Source organism: Carassius carassius, chromosome 42 (assembly GCF_963082965.1).
Source record: "Carassius carassius chromosome 42, fCarCar2.1, whole genome shotgun sequence".
Lineage (NCBI taxonomy): Eukaryota > Metazoa > Chordata > Actinopteri > Cypriniformes > Cyprinidae > Carassius > Carassius carassius.
Genome location: NC_081796.1, coordinates 20,030,339 through 20,048,791, shown reverse-complemented (window position 1 = coordinate 20,048,791; position 18,453 = coordinate 20,030,339). Strand labels below are relative to the sequence as shown.

The 18,453-nt window shown below is 35.9% G+C and overlaps 1 protein-coding gene across 11 annotated transcripts in view; it reads left to right on the top strand.

Annotated features, from left to right (window-relative positions):
• The first annotated feature begins 338 nt into the window (after positions 1-338).
• Positions 339-18,453, top strand: part of LOC132124107 (TRAF2 and NCK-interacting protein kinase-like) — a 55,272-nt gene continuing 37,157 nt past the window's right edge. For 5 of the 11 annotated variants that reach the window (XM_059534935.1, XM_059534932.1, XM_059534930.1 and 2 more), the window contains exons 1-2: positions 341-675; positions 9,466-9,531. In XM_059534935.1, coding sequence (XP_059390918.1) covers positions 619-675; positions 9,466-9,531 — 123 coding nt within the window. In that variant the 5' untranslated portion in view covers positions 341-618. Of the gene's footprint in view, positions 676-9,465; positions 9,532-18,453 lie in introns of all 11 variants that reach the window. The other 6 variants (XM_059534933.1, XM_059534934.1, XM_059534928.1 and 3 more) reach the window with 3 other exon arrangements.

Here is an 18,453-nt window from a genome sequence, read left to right as displayed (position 1 = left end):
CCGGTATATAATTTGTTTGTTTTGTTTTTTGTTTTCTGTAAGTAGCTATGAAAGAACAACCTACAAATGTTGTCCAATTGGAGCATGTTAACCATAGACTGTAATGTCCTTGTACAGTAATTGTAGTCCTGATTACTTGAAAATGCTATATATATATATATATATATATATATATATATATATATATATATATATATCTGTGTGTGTGTGTGTAATTTTAAGCAATTCTATGTGCTCTTATTAAAAGTCGTATCTGTGTAAAATAGTGAGTTTGGGCCCGCCTTTCACTCAGGCCACGCCCTAGCGCTGGTGATTGACACGCCTTCGCCCGAGCCTTGATTCACGTCCACTGGTGCGCTCGTGCGCTGGTTTTTTTTTTTGGACTCGTGCGGCAACTGATCATCGGTACAAGCACGAGATGTCTGCTTTACATGCAACCAAATAGCTAATTCGGTTTTATACACCCGGAAACGCGAAGAACGGCGACTCCGCACCATCCGGGAGCTTCATCTGCTCCGACTGAAGTCAATCCAGCCTGTTTGCTGTATTCCACGGATCAGCTCGGCGTCTGTATTCATGTTATTTCGGGCATTATATTGTTGAATACAACAGATAATCATGGCGAGTGACTCTCCTGCGAGGAGTCTGGATGAGATCGACCTGTCTGCTCTGCGGGTGAGTTGAGATATAAAATGAGATGTTTTGACATAAAATGGGTGAAATATATGGTTCAGCATCTCGCCATTAATAATGGAGGGGAAATATGGGAGCTTATGTTCATGCACCTGACCGAGAAACAGCTTAGAGATGCACGAAGGGTTGTAGTATTATTGGAAATATTGCATTATTATACCTATGCTTATATTAGACATAAGTAGAGATGTTTTATTATTAGAAACGTATTTATGTATGTGTATATATCATTGCTCTTTTTGTTGTTTTTGATAGCTTCCACTGTCCTTATTTGTAAGTCGCTTTGGATAAAAGCGTCTGCTAAATTAATAAATGTAAATGTGTGTGTGTATATATATATATTATAAAATATTTTTTAACACCAAGATGCACTATATGTTAGTCCACGTGCATGGAGTTCTTGTTTATGCGGCATGAATGTGTGAACAATAATTGAAACATCCTATTCAATAAACATTAGTCCTTTATTTTTTATCTTTAATGTGACTGAGCCGGCCCAAGTGAGTCTGGTAATTTTGTTTATCAGATTTGTGAGCAGTTGTTTGTGTCTAAATGAAATTATAGCTGGATGTTTTACACTGATACATACAAGCTGTGTCTGGTGTTTGTCCGAAAGAACTGCTCTATGCTGTATGAGGCCTATAATAAATAGCAATATGTGCATTGCAGACAGCTCCACATATTGTCCCCTCCATTATATGATAATGATATACTACATCAAAATGTTTCAGTGCCAAACATGTATTGTGGACAAATTGTGTTGAGTTTGTAGCTTCTGTTTGTCTGTCTGTTTGTCTTTTGTTCGGTCTGTTTGAGATGTTTTCTCTGTGACATACATTCTCTGGCTGGGTGGTTAGAGCGGTGTGTGCTGCGCTTGATCCTCTGCTTGATGGATACTTAGTTCCCCTTGCCCACCAACAGGAAAAATCGCTGGCCCTTAAACCTGCTGGACTCAAACCAGGAGTTAACGTAAGAGTGCCAGGAGGCAGGATAAAATGCAGTTTCATATTTGTCTGAATCTGGCAAGACTTGGTCACATCTCAGTTCATTGTCTATTGGCAATAGCGCAGAGATGTATAAAGTCTCAGCTCAGACACTCACATTCGAGCAGTTTTCTGTTGGTCAGCATAGCACTTCATGTGACCAACTTAAAAATGTGTGACGCCTGCATTGGGAACTTTTTTTTTTTTTTTACCTCGTGTAGAAATCCAGGTTGCCCAGATTCCAACTGATACAAACTTTTTTTGCTCATGTGATATATAAATATTATTTTTGGGCACATGTCTACTCAGTTTAACCAAATTTGAACTTTGGAACCCATGTGCGAATGAATGGTTTTGAAAAGTGTACTATGGCCACTCTTTTACACATACAAAACTAAATAGCTCTCATTATAATCGATTAATATTTCTACAGTTTACATTGTGAATGCCCAAAATGACATCCTGTATGTTGCATTTGTATTTTACATTCCTCAAAATCCAATCAGGCAGCAGATTCATAGAAACGAGGCTCCGCCGTATGTTTTTCTTTTTTTCATAATCCATTACACTCGGTTGTGCGTCAACGCGCATAAGAAAAGATTTGTCACAATTTCGGTTTCATCACAACGTCAAACATCAAAACGTGAAAACAAACTTCTGTGGAAATGCTGGCCTGATCCACGCTACTCTAGTTTCGGTCGCTCTAGTTTCTTGGCGCTCTATATGATATGTGCGGAGTCTCAATGCTGGGTGCTCAGGCTGCAGTAGTGCTATTCCACACAGACGATGTGCTCCTGCTGTGGGCTTATGTTAGATCTGTTGAGTGAGATGACAGACTCTTATTGTAGGCATGTTAGTTATGCAACATGATCTTACCTGCGCAGCTTGAGTCATGTCTGGACATGATTTGTGAGGTAATCGGTTGATTGTGGGAAGCTGAGAGGGGTTTTACTCTAGATTTCAATGTAAAGCAGTTAAAATTGCAGCTAACCTGTCACTGTTTAGCATCCTTTTAGCCATTGCATCCTCTTAGTCATTGCATCATATGGCTCAGAATTTACTGAAAACTATTTCAGACTTGCGTATTATGAATGGAAAATTTCCTCTGAGTTAGTCAGAGTTTTATATGTCGTTTTGGTTTGGTTTGGTTGCACTGTGAAAACCACTCACCATGCCTGACTGCAGTCTTGAGCGACCATGTCTGTGTTTACATTGCTGTGTAGGCGTTTGGCATTTGAGACACTTTCTAGACTCAGAAACAGTACAGCGGCCCTCTCAAGCTTTCCCGTGTCTCTCTGTGTTGAGGTATCTTTAATGCTTTTTTCCCTCTTGCCTCTACCCATGGGCAAAGCTATTTTCCTCAGGTCTGCTCACAAGCTCGCTACTCTCTCTGGATGTTTTGTGCTTAAAAATTAGGTCACCCAGTACAGTGCGCATGGTCTTGCCTCACAGGGGAAGTGTATGCTTTATGTTTCACTGACACAGATCTTGACAATGTGCTTGGTGCTACATAAATAGTGCATGAGTCCCAGCTGATAGTTTTACTGAACTTTACATCACGTTAACCTTTGACAAGAACATTTATTTACCTTTGATATGGTCATGAATTACTCATCCCCATGTCATTCCAAACCTACAATATATTTCAACAAATATAAAATTAAACTAATTCAAAATATTAATAAATACTATAATAGCATATTTTAAAATACTATTATAGCCTGTTAGCATAGCGAAATAGATACTATAATAGCATTTTAAATACTACATTGGGTTTAAATGTCCTGTTGAATATGTTGCATTTCTTTCTCTGAACCACACAGTGACTTGTGTCTCTGAGTAGTGCATTCCATGTAGCCATTTGCGTATTCATTTTACAGAAATGTGTGTACATTTCAACCTGTTTTGCCAGCATGGAAGAGCTAGCATATAGTTCCAGCCTCATGTTTTTCCCTGTGAATAATGAATAGGTAAAGAACTTTTACATCCCAGAGTCATGTCAAGGGGGCGGAGGGAGTTCCAGCTGTAGATGTCAGCCAGTGTTTTTCGTCTTTTCCTTGTCTCATGATTCTGGCCAGCAGTATCCACCTCTTGTGCTCCGGTGCAGTGTTTCTCAATAGAAGTACATATGAAACGCTAATTCTTACCCTCCTGCAAGTGGGAAGATTATCAGTGCTGTTATCACCGAAGAGCGATCGTTCATCATAAGCGTTCATCACTGAGTAAATGTCCGTTGTGGGGGGGATTTCTGGATTTAGGATGATCAATGGTTAACTGTCAAGAGTAATGAATCACTGTAAAGAAGCAATAATGTAGGAGAATATGTGTTTGTCTTTGTCATGTGTTTTCCAGATTGAGCATGTTTTATGAACCAGTAAACCCAGTGATTTTATGTTATAGCGGTTTTGGTTGGTACAGAAAGATAATATGTCTTTGTTTTGGGTTGTACTTTTCTGGTTGTAAATATCTGTGGTATCTTGTAGTAATATTTAACCAAATTTCCGTTATCATTTCCTCACGCATATTGATTTAAACCCATATGACTTTTTCTTCAATAGAAGACGTTTGGCAGAATGTCGATGGTGCTGAAAGGTTCTTTGGGGAACCAAAAATGGTTCTTTCTTGGCATCGCTGCGAAGCACCATTTGGAACCATTATTTTGTGTAATGAGTGCTCCCATCTAGGGCTGCACGATGTGTCGTTTAAGCATCGATATCGCAATGTACGAATCCACGATAGTCACATCGCAGGATGTGCAATGTAGGCTTTCATAGTTGATCCCGTTATTCATTAACCGTACGGGCCAGCTGCTCCCCAGCCCTTGACGAATGTGATTCGCGGATTAATTGCACAGCTTAACCATCATAGAGTGAAAGTTTATTATTTGCATGAGTTTTTAAGTCCTGTCAGTTTAACAGGGCACATATGAGAGAGCGAGAGAGAGAGCGCCCCGGCCGCGTGCGCACGCCCACCTTCAAACAACACGAGCGCTGTCTTGCATCCTCTCCCTCGCCCATATTAATCAAAATCAATTGACACGATGGTGTTGAACAAAAAAAAAACAAAACAAAAAAAACTATCCAGTGATGAAATGTTTTCTGTGTTGTCAAATCTTGAGCGATATCCTAAACTGGAGAGATAATTACACAACGCGTGCCGTACACGTCTGATTTGCGAACCAATGATTCCTTTGAACCGATTAAATTTAATGAATGGTTTAAACAACTGACCTGTCCAACACTGAACTCACGAGACATCTGAATTGGTGTATAAAAAAACATCTGTAACACTTTACAATAATGTTCTATTTATTAAACTATTTAACTACAGTATTTAACATTTGCTATTACTAAACTGCACTTCTACAACATTGTTAATTTCAACATTTAGGCTATAGCCTTCATTGTCAACAATTATTCAACAAATAATGTACTCTTAATTTAAATAATACTCTTATGTTTAAATCATTTAAAATGAGAATGTAAGTGTGCTCACCCCATTTTTGTTTGTAAGAAAAAATTAATTAGATTTCATATCGCAATATATATAGCAGAATAATAAAATATCTCAATGTCATTTTTTTCCCAATATCGTGCAGCCCTACTCCCATCTTATTTGCTCTTGGCCTCACTTGGTCATGTGACATTGAAAAGCATTTGGCATCATCACATTTTCATTGAATATTGACTTGAAAGTTAACTTTTTAGTGTTTTTTTTTTCATTGTTTTTTTTGTTAGATTTTTTTCTTCTCTTTTATGTAAAGCTCTTTGAATTACCATTGTGTATGAAATGTGCTATATAAATAAACCTGCCCTGCCTTGCCTTGAAGTTCACTTTCTTCCTTTCAAAACGCTGATGTTTGTGACTTGATAGTGCATAGCTACTTCTAGTGCATTGACATCTATGGTCTTTTTTTAACCCCTGATCTTTCATTATATAGTTTCATGGAATAAAAGAAAGGAATACAGTTTTGGAAAGAGATGAGAGTGAGGAAATGATGACTTGGCTGAACTATTCCTTTAAGGCTGGCTTTTCTTACAGCTGGTGATTAATTGTGTGGTGATTAACAAGAAATGTAATCACTAGTGTTGGATTACTGCATTGCCCCAGTCAATGGTCCCTTCTCTGGTATTTTATTGTTTATTGGGCGTTCTGTACTTGGCTGTGCAGAGCTGCAATGCTGTCATTCAACATAGCATGTCTAAACATGCTCTAACATCCAATCGTCTTTCAGAAGATCCTTTTAAGACCGTTTTCTAATACAAACAGCTCGGTCACATGGTTCCACACTTATAGAGGTTTGTTTACATGCAACTTCTCCATTGGAGAGCTCAGATTAGTTTAGTTCAGCTTACATCGACTCAGAGTGTACTAATACTAAAGATTTTCGGTTCAGGGCTTTGTTCTAGTTTATATTTAATAATGAGTGATTTTTATTTTTTTGTGTTGGCCTGTTATTTTTTGTTTCATTACGTTCATACAAATTCCACAAAACAAAAACAGAACTTCTAATTAAAAGTTTAACATTCATCACTTCAGTAGAGTACGGTGTCTTGTCCTCAAAACTACACTACACCTAAATCACAATGCACAAGTTGCATTCTCTGCGTTATTGCAAACTTAACATAAGTTTTCTCTTTTAGGTCAACAACTTTTATGGCAGAGCAACAGTTTAAAAAGTAACTAACCGAGTTAAAATATTTGTGCTTATAGAATACTGATCTAATAGCATTTGAACTCGGTTGAATAATCGTTATTGTGACAGTAATGGAAGAATTCACATGAAGCATGTAGAACAAAACTGCACACCCTCAGTGCATGAGCAAAGCCCTCATGTCTGCGTTTGTAGAATCTATTTCCGTGTAATATTCTGTTGGTTAAATTCTAATACACTGTAATTCATGTACTGTATCTCACACATTTTAGTTTAAACCCAGAAATAGAGTGCAAATCCTAGTAAATTTTTGAGAAAACCTAGAAAACCTTTTGAGAGAGACCTTTTATGAATGCCAATGTTAATAAATGATGTACGCTCCGGTAGAAGTCATGAAGCAGTATAATATCATTTGCATTCTACCTGTGATAAGTAATAATTTTTTATAACATTTTAGTTTTTATAACATTTACTGTATTTTTGCATATTTTTGAAAATTTTTATTTTTACTTATTGACTAAATGATCAAATTTGGTAAGCTGCATTCTTTCAAAAACATTAAAATATTACATAATTTGTTTTATATTAAACTACTGTAATAAAGAATATATATTATAAAACTTCAAATATATTGTCTTTTTAAAATATAATTTTTGTTTTATTCAGATATATTATTGTCCCTTTCTCATATTTTCAGTTTTTTTTTTTTTTTTTGCGAATCATCAGCAATATTGTGAATCATCTCAAAGTTGTCTGCTTTGGTTCATAGCTTAGCTTATTGAGGATAAAAAAAAAAATCCCTATAGAGAAAATAAAAATAGAAATGCAGAGGGTGCTTCATTTGCACTGATGTGGACGGCTGGTGTACTCCGTCAATGTTAGCCTGATGCCTGAGGTGTCTCTACATGAGAAATGTGAACTTGCTTGAAAAATAGTCTGACTCATTGTGTTAATTTCCTGTAACCGTTGAAGCAGCAGAAGTAATGGTGTATCATTTAAAGCTGCTGAATGCCTGGAGAAACATGCAGCACTTTAAGCATCTTCTTATATCTTTACATTCGTACGCAGAATGTGGTGGTCTCATTTTGGTCAGGTCGGCAGTTTTTCCCCATGCCTGTCCATCTGTAGGAGTGTGTTTTGCAGACAAAACATTCTGTTGGAGAGGGCAAACGTCTCAAAGCATTCCTGAAATAGATGTTAAGCATGGCTATATACACCGTTCCTTTCTCTAGTGTGTTTCTCTATAAAGAACTGTAGGTTTTCACAGTTTTATTTCAGGAACAAAGTGTCATGCAGGTTCAGGCACATGCATGAGTTATGTAAGATAGATACGTGAGTGTTTAAAAAAAAACCTTCACAGGAAGATGATGTTCCTGCAGGTATGGTGATGTTGCAGGTGTGTAATTTAGGGAAGCTCATGTTCCGTCGGGTCTCCGAGCAGCCGAGAGATTGATGGGGTTTCCACTCACAGCCGGCAGCGGTGACGTTGAGAGTAAGGTCTCTGTCCGAACACCGAGTGCTGTGCTGACCTATTTCTTCCCACACTGACTGTCTGGCTGGGTGTTAAGTCACACTTGGTTTTAAAGAATCTGTGCTGACTATAACTGACTCTTGTGTCATTTCACTTTAATTTACTGTAAACTCATGTTTGTTTCCGGCTGTTCCCAGGCAGCATACTTCCTTCTGGCTGCAATTTATAATGTATTTGTCAGTTGGTTTATTTTGATTCTTGAGTCTGCAGATATAAGCGAAGAAATAATTCCAAAAAGTACTTTAGGGGGGTGTCACGCTATTAGATATTGTTTCTGGAAAACAATATAAATACTAAATTCAATTCAGTTCAGTTTTCAAATGTGAAAAATGATTTTTTTTCCAGCATATCCAAAGTAATCAAATAGTACTTCATACACTACTGTTAAAATGTTTGGGGTTGGTAATGTTTATAATGTTTTGAAAGAAAATGCTTAATAGGGCATCATTTACTTGATCAAAAATAGTCAAAACGGTAATATTGTGAAGTATCATAATTTAGAATAACGGTTTTTTATTTTAAAATGAAATTCATTCCTGTTATGACAAAGCTGGATTTTCAGCATCATTACTTGTCTTCAGTGTCACATGATCCTTCAGGAATCATTCTAATATGCTGATTTGAAGAGTGTAGGTGCACTTCAAGACAGGGCCGTCTATAAGTATCAAATAGACCTTTTTCGATTACACCTTTTTCCAAGATACCAATTATGGTAATATCCAAAACTCATAGTATCACCACTGTATTTTTAGTTACGCACACCTTGTTCTTTCTGAACATCCCATTCAGTAAATTTATATTCACCTAAATAAACCTGAATCCATCCGTAATTTTCCACCAGCTTCATCCCTCGTTTCGTTTTAAGCCGTTATGTTGGTTTTTGTGAATTCACTGAACCATATTTCATAAATTACCCCTCTGGTGACATGAATTGGCAGCTATTGTCGGATTACCATGGCAACATGTCTTGCTTATTGTTCCAGGTGTATTGCATTATTTATTGGTCGTGCTTATTTTCACGAGCATCATGCTTGTTGGAGCTGAATTGGACTCTGACATTTCTGGAAACTGCTTTAGTTTTATTCAATGAAAATGACAAGTAAGCGTGATCTGATTTCAGTCTTGTTGGATTTATATTCCCAACAACACAATGTGGTTTGCAGGCACTTTTAAATAGAAACTGCACAGCCAGGTAGATATTATTGATTCTTGTGCTAAAAATATATTTAATAATTTCAACGTCAGGCATGATTGCATCCAGTAAGGCAGAATTTTCTGTGTAATAGTACACTGTGAACTGATTATGAAAATACCGAACATGATTTGTTCGGTTGTTTTAATTTGCAGGATATAGGACCTTATTTAGCCTCAGTGTTTGTTTCAAAATTAATTTTCTGGCTTTGGCTCACTGGATACCCTAATAGGGTTTAATGTTCAGTGTGCAAACAGATTTAACTTTAATTTGCACGCTTTGTTAGGTCTAATAACTGCAGTGTCAGCTTTTATGATGACCTCAGTGTATATAGTATATGTTTGATTCTCCTTGATGTTCAATGACTGGATAATGCAAGCTAATTTCTTCTTCTATTATTTTCTCCCCTCAGGACCCTGCTGGCATATTCGAGCTGGTGGAGCTTGTGGGAAATGGGACCTACGGACAAGTATATAAGGTAAATGATGGTCTACGATAAGTCAAATGTATGATTGGTTGGGTCTATCCAGTTCAGTTTTAGAAACATTTCCCTCTGCTTTTTGCTTCAATGTTTTCCCTCTCCTTTCCTGAAAGATGTGCACTTACCTGTTAGTGTCTCAGCAGCTCTTGCGTTATACGTGTGGTATGTTCAGACATGTCAAGACTCATTTATCTGAAAGATCATTCGTCCTCTTCTGTTTCCTGTTTAAAAACTGGTGGGTGTGAGTCAGATTTTTCAGTTGAAAACATATTTAAAGTTCTCCTGAAGTGCCTTGAAACAGGCAGCGTTATTCAATGTGGTGACGTAATTTCAACTGAAACAGGAAGAGAGGGTGGGACATAACGAGTATCCCACCCCCTTTTTAAAAGCCGCATTTGACAGCCATCATGCTGAGGTCGTGCAGTTGTAAAAGTTTTTAATAAATGCTGTCTCTGGACAGGAGCCAAAGCCCAGATCAGACTGTGTGCGCTGCCATGAGGAGGATATTATTGAGCTCTTTATTTATTTAAATGTAGAGATCACCAATCAAAGTGTCAGATTTGACGCTTGGAGACTGAAGCCACGAGCGGAGATGCAGGAGCAGTTAAGCAGTTTGTCAGTCTAAACGGCTGTCATTATGCAATACGTTTAAAAAATTAGTTCCCACCAAAAAAAAGATGAAAATCCTGTCATTTAATGGCATTTACTCATCCTCATGTCATTCAGAACCCATATGACAATTTTTTCTCTGTGAGAAACGAGAGGAAATGGTAGAATATTATACTGCTCTTTTCTGTACAATGAAAAAAAAAAAAAAAAACTGTAAAACTAGTCCATACAACTTGTATGCTAGATTTCATATCACCATATCATATGTCGTAAGTCATATGATAGCTAATAGAAAGAAATTAAAGTTGTTTAATTCAAATTGTGCCATCCCCACTACTGCAGCTGTGAAATTTCAATTGCATCTGGATTTATTCAAATGTGGTTTAACATTTTGATGGCTAAGTCATTTTCAGTAGATATTTCACTTTGTAAGCAATAATATTTCTTCAGAAGACTTCCGATGTATTGCAGGGATTGACTGTGTTTGTGTGCTACTGTTCAAAAGTTTGGAGTCAATTAGATTTATTTTTTAAATGACTATTTTCTATTTTAATATAATTTGTATTCTTTTGATGGCAAAGCTGAATTTTCAGGGTCATATAATCTTTCAGAAATCATTCTAATATGCTGATTTGGTGCTCAAAAATGTATTTATTTTTATCAAAAGTAAGTTCAAAATAACTTTTTTTGTCGATTTGAATAAATTGAATGCATCCTTGCTGAATACAATTTTCAGTTTCTTGGAAAAACAAACACCAACCCCAAACTTTATAGTAGAATATTCTACCCGACAGCTCCTGTTGTGTTCCACTGAAGTCATACAGGTATGAGATATTAGGAGAATGAGTAAATGATGTGAGATATTTCAATTCTGGATGAACTAACCTTTTAACATTTGAGTAAGAATGTATTGTACATACATACAGAATTATTAGACAAATTAAGAAGTGAAAGAGGATGTGGTTGTGATTGTCGCTTTAAAGTCCTCAGAGAAAGCCGCAGCTTGCAGAAGTTTTTGGGTTTGGTATAAAGGTCTCTGTGCAGGTGCAGTCAGTATACTGAGAAAACCAGTAGGAGGTGTGATTCTGAGGTGTCCCCACTCGTGAAGGTGTATGGAGGGGTCATATCTTATAAGGTGCTAGATTTTGTTTCCCTCAGTCTCACGTGATGAGAATGTTGTGATAGATTTTATCTCCTTTTTATGGAAAATGAGACGGATGCATCATAGCAAAAGATGAACTCTTTTAATCAAACGGGCACCCTTTGTGTATAGTTAGCATGTGTTAATGAGAATGAAATAGAAACAGCGTGAAGAAGGGAGATAGCTGAAAAATCATGTGCGACAGTGGAATTTGATAATTTGTCAGCTGAATCGGTGCATAACTGTGCTGTCACTTCTTATTATTGACTTGTCATTTCTTATCATTGACTTGTGTGCTCATACCATAACCAAGAATTTCTTTACTCGTTACCATGTTTTCTGAGTGCAGTCTCTGAGTTGTTATAGAATAGTGTTCTTTAACTGGTTTTGTGACATGTATGTTAGCTTAAATGCCATTTATATGCTATTGTACTCTTAAACACTGATACTTTTAGCTTACAGAGCTTTGTAGTTACTGATTTCAGGTGATCTGGATTACATAATTAGAGCCTAAAAAAATCAAGTACTCATAATTAGAGTATAAATTTTTTTTAAATACTCGTAATCAGACTACAGTTACTTTTTATTAATAACATGATTACATAAATTTACACAAGCAATAAATTATTCATGATTTATTGATTCTCCCTTAAAATGCTTGAATGACATTCAGGTAAACAAATAAATTAAATTTTTTAGAAAGTGTTTTATTTTTGATTGTATTTTAAAATCGAAAGTCGACATTATTGACAGCGTCAACAATAAAAAATAGTTGCAAATATTTTTGTTGTCGATTAGTCATTTGATCTCATATGACCTGATGTAAGAGCCTGCAATAATGCGTAGAGCTGAAACAACGAATCGATTTAATCGATAAAAATCGATTATTAAAATAGTTGTCAACTAATTTAGTCATCGATTCGTTGCTAAATAACTTTTATTTGCCGTAAGCGGCTCATTTCGTGCATATTTCAAATCTGCGGTGACCAAAGTGTGGCAGTAATGAGCCACCGGAGGTTTTAGTCAGCCAGTACAGCAGGAGAAGTAGCAAATAGCCAATAGCTGGCCTCGTTTTATGTCACGTGCTTCCCGAACAGCGTCTCTGCAGCATTTAGCGTGATGTGGGAGTACTTTACTTTGAGCCTTCAAAAAAGAAGATTAACCTGTAAACTCTGCACTACTGAACTGTTTAAGGGGACGTTCACATATCGCGTCTTTTGCGCGCTCAAGTTGGTTATTTCCAACACCGCACCGCATAGAGTTAAAAACATCTCAACTTTTCAGAATGCTGCAAGCGCATCGCGGGTCATGTGACAAGAACTAACCAATCAGCTTCATCCTTTCCCGTAACAACGTTAAAAGCTCAGTCAAGATGAAAGGAACAGCTGATCATAGTTGTATATGGATTTCCATTTTGAAATAAATTTAGTAGCAGAGCTACTGCAAGCGATTTTTTGAGCTGCAAATCCATTTATCCTTTGCTGAAATTTCCGCGTCTTCAAGGAGAGAGCACGTCATGGTTGCTTAGCAAAGTCTACGCCTCAGGGGCGCTTCTGTCCGAACGCTTTGGAAAGGAGGAGAAAGCGGTGCACCTAGCGTTTTCCACGCGTTTTTAGGCACGATATGTGAACGGCCCCTAAGACTTTTATTTGTGCAGATTCTCCAGTACAATGTTGTTTGCAAATGTTTAGTCGTAAAAGCTGATAACATTGCTTTTTAACAGTTAACATTTAAAGCTTTACAAACATGTTCTGTGATCAGTTTGTCGTTTACCAGTTCAAAATTCAGTCGTGCAGCCTAATTATGACTGAATGAGAGAGGTAAATGTTTAAAGATATTTGAAATGCACTTTTTTTCTAAATATTCACTGCTCTTTTTCACACAGCAGGTTTTTTGTGTGTGACTGTCCAATTTTTTCTTCTGGACAACCTTCTGATGGATTTTACTTTAAATTGTGAGTTCCATTCAGGTTTCATGCCACTGGCACTTTATTCGAAGGATTGTTTACAATTTCACAGCAAAAGCTATAAAGCTGTTTCCCAGTAAATAATAAAATACAACGCACTGCAATCTTATTCTGTTTTATCCTTATTCTTCGTGAAAATATGTTCTGAAAGATTCCTTAAGCTTCGCTCGGGATGTTAAACTACTTTAGGAGCTCTAAGGACTGCCATGGTGAAAACATTATTTTAAATCTCCTTGTGAAATTTGCTAGAGTATGGGTCAGTGTTCTGATTGCAGAAGAGTTCGACAAAGGATTACTAACACAATAAAACAACTCCAGGTATATTTTTGATTAGGATATGACAATGCAAAATGGTTAAAATCTCTTAAAAATCTATGCTGAAGGATAAAGACCATTTATTAATAATTTACTTGGGGAAAAAATGGGAAAAACTAAAATATAAGTACATAAACCGATTAATCGATTAATCGTAAAAATAATCGACAGATTAATCGATTATCAAAATAATCGTTAGTTGCAGCCCTAATAATGCGATATGACCAGTATGGCTCAGTGTTTAGATGAACATGTAAATGTTGTATGTGTTGCACCCTTTCCTCTCAATAACGAAATAAACACAGCACAAAGAACAGCAGTTAAGAAAGCATCTGAGATGACATCATAAAACATCATAGAGATGTGGATAAGTTTGCACTCTGCAATCAGCACTCCAGTCATGTCACATTTATTACTATAACTCTTTATACAATAGATTGATTTTATTATTAAACATGGAAAGAAAAACAAGAATTCCATTAGAATTACAACTTGATTTTCTGCTATAAAGCAGCTGTCCCGTGTAGAGCTATCTAATGATCTGATAATGAATCTTTTTTTATTAGTGAATGCAAAAATAAATAAATAAAAAATCGTTACATTAAAGTGATAGTTTGGTTTGCATAGATTAAAGCCTGCTCGTTTAGCTAGTTTTGGTTGTAATTGTACAATTGTAATATAATTGTTTGACATTCACTTCAAAGCTGGTAATAACTTTTTATTTATTAGTTAGAACTCAGTATTTTAACTAAATGTAAAAGCAGAATAATAAGCTAGTGATTAATTGGTGAAATAATCGACGATTAGTCAATTAATCATTGTAATAATTGTTAGATTAATCAATTATCAAAATAATAATTTGTTGCCGCCCTAAATTAGTCTGATTACATTACGTAAAATGTGTAATGTAATGGATTACGTTACAAACTACAATTTTTGTCATGTAATTTGGATTCAGTAACAGACTACAATTTTAAGCAATCTACCCGCTCTGTTTGCTGATAAAGGTATTTTGAATGTCTAATCCTTTTCTCCTGGAGACAAAAATATTGATTACTCATCCTGCACTACACAGATTTTTGTCCAATCAGATGCTCTTTTTGAATGAGTGTCCTTCCCCCAATTCCAACGGTCTTCTACCCAACAAGTAAAGCCTATTGGCTATTTAAAAGGTAGAGGTGTCTTTCTGCTTAATTTTAAATTTTTTAATTTGGGAAAAGATAAAAAATGATAAAGAGAAGAGAAAGAAAAAGATCAAAAGAAGGAAAGAAATACAACTGTCTAATCTGTAACAGTCCAGAAAGAAAATTAGAGTGATGCTTTCTTAGACAGGAAAAAAAAAATTACTGTGTAAACATTTTTCATTCATTAATTTCAATGAAACAAGTGACAATAGCTGCGTTAACATGGACCCTTTTGGGTGCGGGAAGGGGCACTTTAACAAAAAAAATTTTTCACCTCTAACAAGCGAAACCATTTGAATCCGTAACAAACTGAACAGGATGAGTTACTCACTGGAGTTTATCGCTTAGCAATAAAATGAGCAAGTGTGAGCAATAGTAATAGTCATGATTTCCTTGTAAACATTTTCCAGACATTCCCTCTGTCCTGCCTATTGGTTACCAAGGTTTGGTTAAACAAGTAGCAGGTGGCAACATTTAGTTTTTATTTTACATTGTAAAAGTACATTTCTGTGTCTGTTGGTGAGAACAGTCTGTGGTGTTTGTGCACCGGATTTGCGTGGGCTAATCAGTTCAAATATATATATAAAAATGAATATAAAACACACTTGCTCATTTACGTGTAGGAGTTTTTCAAAAGCACAAGCGCCTGACATCTTTCAGAATTCTAATATTATTTAAAACAGCAGGCATTCATTTAATATCATATGGAAGCTGAGCAGTTTTTGAACCATTTTGTCGATGGCATTCTGGTGGCTTTGGTGAAGCTGCATTCAGGTCACAATCAGCCATGATTGACTGAATTAGTATGAACGAAATAATAGAGGCAAGGAAATTGTGAATCATGGTTTTTATGTATTGATGAATAGTTTTTCTGTTGACACCAATGACTTTTTTCCTGACTTATGGTATGAGATAACATGCAGACTTTGATTTCAATTGCTTCATTATGAGTTCTTTCATATATAATTCCTCTTATTTGTTTTCTTTTTAATGTGTAATCATTAGTCACTATTTATCTATGAAATATGTGGGCTAAGTGGAATGTAACTTTTGTATTCATCTGTTATCTATTCAGTCAACTAGTGGATTTGTAATGTCATTTTAGATAATTGTTTTGCTTTGTCTGTCTCAGAGAATGAACATTGATTATTGATGACGCATTTCTTTCATTTTTATTCCATTAAGTCACCGATTATAAAAGAATCCTGAAAAAATCAGAGTTTCCACAAAAATATTAAGCAGCCCACATGTTTTCATTGATGAAAATAAATGTTTCTTGAGCATCAAATTAGCATGAACGGTATTAAAATGATTTCTGAATGATCGTGTCAGCTTTGCCATCACAGGAATATAGTACGTTTTAAAATTGTAAAATTTTTAATAAATCACTTATTTTTAATTGTAGTAATATTTGACACTATTGTTTTTACTGTATTTTGATCAAAGAAATGCAGCCTCTGTGAACGTAAGACTTCTTTTTATTATTTGTTTTTAACTACATTGAATTTTAAAAACGTATTTTACTGTATCGACTTAATGTCAATAAACAAAGCACATTTTGCAATAACTAAACAATGGAAAATACTACAGAAAGTCTCAGGCCTCTAACGGTCCTGCATTAGTTGGCTAAATCAACAGCGCTAACCAAAGCTAATTTCACGGTGTCTGGAGCATCTTGGATGAATTGCGGGTGATTTCCTTTAAAAGTAAGTTGCGTAAAAGATAAAATGTGCTGGTCCGTAGCAAAACCTTTTTTTGTTTTGGAGTCAGTCTTGTTAAAAAGATGTCTTCTGCTTCATTCTGTGAATTCTCGGACTCCTGCTTTGCTGCAAGCCAGTTTAATTAGTCCAAAAGTCGTAGGTTGATGACTTTTACAACGAAAATTAAGCAAATAAATTGCACAAATAAATTGTTCACAAAAAGATCTATAAGATGCATTTAGAAAATATATTTGGTGAAATTTAATTTCATGCCGACTTCAAGGAAATTCAGGAGTTTGATTTGCTCTGAGTCCCTGCAGAAAATCCCACACAGCCTTCATCTTTGGAGATCCAGAAAGCCATTAAAACATGCCCCGCATTAGAAGAAATAGGTTCTGGGTCAGGATGTGCTGCGTTGGGACCGCTCCTCTCCCACTCACATGACACTGCTTTTGAGAGAAATGTGCTATGAAGGAGAAAGAAAGTAATGTAGGCACTTTTATCAAAGCTTGTGAGTTTTCTTTTCAGGCACTTTTAAATATTTAAGGAAAGCATGACTATTTCAACCAACTCTTAACATTAAATTGTAAAGGGATAGTTCACAAATTTAGTTTTTTTTATTGTCATTTACTCACCCAAACCAGTCTGACTTTTTGTAGAACACAAAAGGGAGACTTTTGAAGAATGTTCACGCTTCTGTTAACGCGTTATCTGTATTTGTCAGTATGACAGGTGTATTATTTAATGATTTTGCTTCAGTCATAGGCATTGTATTCACTTGTAATGCAGCTTCGACACCCTGCTGTAAGTATCGCCTTTTGTTTTCCATGGAATAAACTGGATGATGTGTAAATTTTGACAGCATTTTCCTTTTCTGCGAATTGGAATTCTGTCATGTAACTTCCTGTACTTGAATTATACCTGAGAAAGATTATGTGGCTTGTTAGGTGTGTAAGTTGACAAGTTTGAGAATTCTCTCTCTCTTTTTATATATATATATATATATATATATATATATATATATATATATATATATATATATATATATATATAGCAGCAGTGTTTTAGGTTCATTCCCTTTAAAGCACCATCACTACAGCCACACACATTCAGACAGACATTTTTGGCCTTTGAGCATTGCATTTTTGAGATATGACTCAAGACCCCAGGATTCTGTGCGATTTGGTTGAACACTGTTTCAGGCTGAAATACTATACAACTTTTGCCCAGATCTGGCTCGGCTCGGTGTTCATCTTCAGTTCTCTCTTCACAGCAGTTCAGTCAGTGTACTGTTTGAGTACATTAATTACTCCGGGATATTGGTTTGTTTTAACTCAGAGGGAGTGTCAGCCACATTAAAAAAGTTAACAGCTTAAGTAATGCTTAAGTAATTTGTGGATTAATGCTTATTGGAGACGTGAACAGTTTAAAACGATTCGGTTCGATTTGGTGAACTGGTTCAAAATGATTACTGGTAACATCGAATGATTCGTTCGTGAACCGGATATCACAAACTGCTTTGTTTTGAACTCTCTCTCACAACAGACACGGAAGAGAAGACAATGCTGAATAAAGTTGTAGTTTTTGCTATTTTTGGACCAAAATGTATTTTCGATGCTTCAAAAAATTCTAACTGCCCCTCTGATGTCACATGGACTACTTTGATGATGTTTTTCTTACCTTTCTGGACATGGACAGTATACCGTACACACAGTTTCAATGGAGGGACTGAGAGCTCTCGGACTGAATCTAAAATATCTTAAACTGTGTTCCAAAGATAAACGGAGGTCTCACAGGTTTGAAACAACATGAGGGTGAGTTATTAATGACATAATTTTGATTTTTTGTGTGAACAATCTCTTTAAGAGTAAATAAGGTACAACGGTATAATTTTGGAGAGCGTACCGATATTTTGAGCTGATTTTTAAATGTTTTCATTTGTTCTGCATCTCCTACCAATAAGACGCATGTTTCTGAGTGAATTTATGTTTGTAACAACTTGAA